Below are 4,670 nucleotides of genomic sequence, written 5' to 3' on the forward strand. Positions count from 1 at the left end.
AGCTCCCATTCTCAGATTCAGATCTTCGAGCTTCAGACTCTTGCTGTTTTATTTCTAGTGTCCTGGCTACAAAGAACCTCACAGAAAATCTAGAACCCAAGTCTGGGGGCAGGAAGGCTTGGGTGGACCGATCCGTGCAAGTCCTGCTGTATCCAGCAGGGGGCAATCAGCACCAAGCTTTTCCTGGCACCAAGCGTTGACTGCCCGGGCGCCAGACCCTGGTAAGACAAGCGGCTATTGCGGGGAGAGTCACTCCGGTTCTAAAGCCACAGGTGGATTTGTGGGCACTGCTCCTTCCCAGGCTCTTGGGCTTCCTCGTTCTCCATGTGCTCCACTTCTGGGAGGTGGAGCCTCACGCCGTAGTCATTCAGCCTCAGTTTCTCAGTCTGTAAAATAGGTGTTGTTACCTCTGCCTCTGGCTCTCAGGTGTTCCCTGGCCTCAGTGTCCTAAACTGTACTGAATCTTCACCCCAGCATGGTCCCCCTTCAATCCTTGCACAAACAAGAGGCTTCCAAGTCCTGATTGAGGCCCTTCCCACCCCCTCCCCACCAAATCAGCACAAATGAAAGACCCAAAACATCACGTCTTTATTGTATAATTAATGAACCAACTTGGAGGGCCATCAACGGGTGTGTGAGAAACTTCCAGCTTTGATTAGTCAGAAAGTCCTGTTAACTGTACAAAACATGAGTGTCACAAAAATCATGTAAAAAAATAGGGTCAGCAAAGCCACAGCCCTTGGGGAGGGGCTCAAGGCACTCTGGAGGCTGAGAAATGGCCCCACCCGGGCTCTGGGGCATGGCGGGGGCACTGGGGCGCCCAGGGCTGCACCCACCCCTCCTGCCCCGTGGGACACACTCCTCTCTTGCTGCTTACAAATCACTACAAAACTGCCCTCAAAAGGGCATAAACACCTCCGGCCAAGGCACTGCCGAAATGAAACGGCACGAGCTCCCCTTCCCCTGCGGCCCAGGCCTGGAGAAGGGACGCCCTTGCTCCCCAGGCCCAGTGGTGTGGGTGCAGGATCCCAGCAGACTCAGTGAGGCCTCTTAGGGGAGGCAGTGGCCCTGGGATGCCACGTGCAGGCATAAGCAGCCTGGGGGTCAGTGCCCAGTGTGCCTGATGTGGACTGAGAGGTGCTGTCCGGCACGGTCCTGCTGGAGCCGCCATCCCAGGCCAGGGACCTAACTGGGGTAGCACAAGCAACACCCAGTGGCCGCTCCCTCCACGTTGGGCTTGGCGCCAGGTCCCAGGAGACCGTCGGTGACAGAGTGCTCCATGATGATGTCCTCCACCCGGGTGATGTACAGCAGCGTCAGCAGCACCCCCAGGAACTGAGAAGAGGACAGGGCCGGTGAGAGCCTGCAGGACACAGAGCAGCCCTCCCTGGCAGGGCCCAGCACCCAGAAGCCCAGGCAGCCATCCATGAGCCACTCTGGCACTGGCCATCTGGGAAACCCTCACCGCCTGAGCAGCCCTAACTTGGGCATCCTCTGCCCCTACCAGGAAGTCCCAGAGACCCTCCCATCAGCAAGGGTCCCTCCAGTCTGGCATTCTGCCTCCATCCCGGCCCTGCCATGCACTAGCGAGGGGACCTTGGGCAAGTCACTTAACCTTGCTGAGCCTCAGTTTCCCCTCTGTAAAATGGGCATAATGATAGTACCTACCTCGCAGAGAGAATTAAAGGAGACAGTGCCTGGAAAGCTCTTGGAAGAGCCTGACAAGCAGTGCTACTGCCATCCACCATCTCCCCTCAGCCCTCCAGCCCGCCCAGAACGAGCCCAGACTGCTGTTACGAGAGCCTTCCTCACTCTGCCCCTCTGCACCTTCTGTGCACTCCTATAATCACCAAGCCACTTATCTGAATGCCCAGCCTGCCCACCTGGGGGAGCAGGATGCCCAGCAGGATGCCCGCCATGATGGTGTAGTTGTCCATGAACCAGATGAGCACGGCGTTGGTGCAGCCCCGCACATAGATGACGTCCTGCACACTGAGGCGCTGCAGGGGAAGGAGCCTGGTCAGCCTAGCAGAGCCAGAGCCCCAACTCTGCCACTCACTGGACGTCGGGCCAGTCCCTCAACCACTCGGGGTCTCAGTTTCTCTTATGCAACATGACATGGTGGTCCCAGGCCACTGGTTCTCAATGGGCAGTACCGTTCCCTAGAGGGCACCGGGGATATTGTGGTGGCACTTTTGATTGTCCCAACGACTAGGGTTGGGGCTAAGGGACTGCAGAGCTCAGGGTAATCCTGGTCCACAAAGCCCTGCCTGCTGCCTCTCAGATGTCACCCAGGCATTGGTGTGGGTGGAAAACCTATCTATGATTATCTGAGCCAAAGGGCTAAGTCTAGGAACCTATAAAAACCAAAGTGTTTTCTGCATGATTTTAATATACAATGAATTTTCCAGTACTACTACCACGTAAATTAAGGAATGGTTATACTTTATTTTACTCAGAACTTTACCAAGGATTAGTTCCCCATTTTAAAAAACCGACAGCAAAAACGATGCCCATGGATGCAAGTCACTAACACAATCACCACCCCCCAACCCCGTATCAGCTGCCTCGTAGCTGTCCCAGCCTCAGGGATTCTTCACATCTGTGCAGACAGCTGATTACTTCAGTGTGTCTTCTGCTGCATCACTACTGCCTGAGCATTTATATGTTGAAATATGTTATATAGCTGTCAATAGTTTTATTTTACTTCTCCTTTATCTTAGTTAGATCATTATGTTGATTGTTTTGAAATTAGGTATAAAGGTAAGTTATGTTGTCTACAAACTTCATCTGGGGATAATACACAGGGCATTACCAAGTATGTGCTATAAAAAATGGTCACAGGTTCTGTTGGGCTGAGAGCCACTGCTCTCAAATTTTCATGTGTGTCAGAATCACTTGCTGAGCCCGGCCCCAAGAATGTGCATTTCTAACAAGCTCCTAGGGGATATTTTTGCTGCTGGTCTGTGGACCTCACCTTGTAAACCGCTACTCTGGGGCATCTCAGGTCACCACTATTTTTAGCTCCCTTCCCAGCAACACCCCAGCCTCTCTCCTAGTCCAGGGGAGTTGCCCAGGAAGCAGACCCCCAGAGGGCTTGCTGTCTTCCAGGGACTCCTATGTCTCAGGCAGAGGGATCCCGTGTGAGCTGTCTGCAAATTGGTGGCTCCAAGGGCAGAGGCCAGCTAGTGCTGGGCACAGGTGGGCACACTGCCTGCTGGGTGTACTGGCAAGAGCTGTGGTGGCCTCATGTAGACAAGCTCTCAGTAGGTGCTCCCCTAACCCAAGCAGGTGCTGTCTCTTAGCTTGGGGGGATTCTTGGTTCCCTGAGCCCTTCTGTGTCTGGGTGGGGGAATGTTGGGAAATTTCAGCAGGCAGGAACCCCACCTCTAGAAACCCCTCTGATCATCCTGGGAGTGGGACAGGAAGAGCAACATTTCCAGAGGAAAGAGATTTCAAAGACATTACCTCCTTGTCAATAGTTTTGTAGCCACACATGGTGTTGACGACTTCTGTCTGCAACAGAAATAAACGTATAATAGCTAACACTTATAAAGGTACTTACTCTAAAAGACACTATTGTTCTACCCACTTTACAGATGAAAAAACTGAGGCACAGGGAATTGCACTGTCCAGTATGAATGGAACTGAGATTCTGACCCAGGCAGTCTGGCTTGAATCTGCACCTTAACTCCCACCCCCAAGAAATGCCCAGTGAGGAGACTTGGGAAGGCTCGTTCTGTGGCTTGGTCAGGGAGCGCCCTCCAGCACCAGCAGCTGCTGCCCCAGGCTCCACCACTATGGCTGACACAGTCATGCACGTCTCAGGGGTCAGGCTGGGCTGTTCCAGCTCTGCTAGTTTATGGAGGAAAAACCTCAGACCACAGCTGGTACCCTGGTCAGCTGTGGTTTACCCGAGGGCAAGGCTGGAACCCCTGGCCACACTTTCCTGCCCCCACTGCTCCACCAGTGGAGCGTGTCACTGAAAGTTCCTTCCTGGGAAGAGAATTGTTCCCTGGCACTCCTAGCTACTCACTAATCTAGGTGCAGGGAAAGCTGTGGTAGGGCCCGAGACACCATCAAACCCCTTCCCAGGCAGGCCCTAAGCCATAAGCTGGCAGTACTTCCCATCACCGTCTGTGCCCTGCATGGTCTCCTTCTCCATCTATAATGTGACAGCTGGATCCTCTGGTCCAGCCATGACCCCTGCCAGCCCCCCCCACACACATCTAAGTGAATACTGCTGTGGGTTATGGTGCCACGGTGCCAGTGACAGTGAAGAGAGTAATGGTGGAGTGGCCATGTGGCCTCTGGCATCCCCCTTCCTGGGTCCAGATCCTGTTCTGACACTTATGAGCTCTGGGACCAGCGTCGGTGGGCTGCCGAGGGACCTGCAGGCGGAGCCACTTGATAAAGATCTGTTGAATGAATGAATGGACGACTGAACAGGTAACGATGATCAGCAAACCCACCTCCAGGGGCTGTTTTGGACATAAAGTGAGATATGCATGTCAGGGGCATATCACAGGCCCAGGCACATGGAAGACCACAGGAGCACTGGCTGGAGTGACTGTTCACAATCCCAGCCCCTGGAAAGGTAAGGAAGGGTATTGACTCTCCTTCTAAAAGTGCAGTTTGGACCTCAGACATTATCCAGGTCATCCAAATGA

At 53.8% G+C, this 4,670-nt stretch overlaps 1 protein-coding gene across 1 annotated transcript in view; it reads right to left on the minus strand.

The window, feature by feature from the left end:
• Positions 1 to 569: 569 nt before the first annotated feature.
• The window catches only part of TSPAN15 (tetraspanin 15), a 69,611-nt gene continuing 65,510 nt past the window's right edge, over positions 570 to 4,670 (minus strand). The window contains exons 7-9 of the mRNA XM_008592885.1: positions 3,469 to 3,516; positions 1,884 to 2,000; positions 570 to 1,335 (exon numbers count right to left, since the gene is read on the minus strand). Coding sequence (XP_008591107.1) covers positions 1,186 to 1,335; positions 1,884 to 2,000; positions 3,469 to 3,516 — 315 coding nt within the window. The 3' untranslated portion in view covers positions 570 to 1,185. The remainder of the gene's footprint in view (positions 1,336 to 1,883; positions 2,001 to 3,468; positions 3,517 to 4,670) is intronic.

This window comes from Galeopterus variegatus, unplaced genomic scaffold, assembly GCF_000696425.1.
Source record: "Galeopterus variegatus unplaced genomic scaffold, G_variegatus-3.0.2 Scaffold8433, whole genome shotgun sequence".
Lineage (NCBI taxonomy): Eukaryota > Metazoa > Chordata > Mammalia > Dermoptera > Cynocephalidae > Galeopterus > Galeopterus variegatus.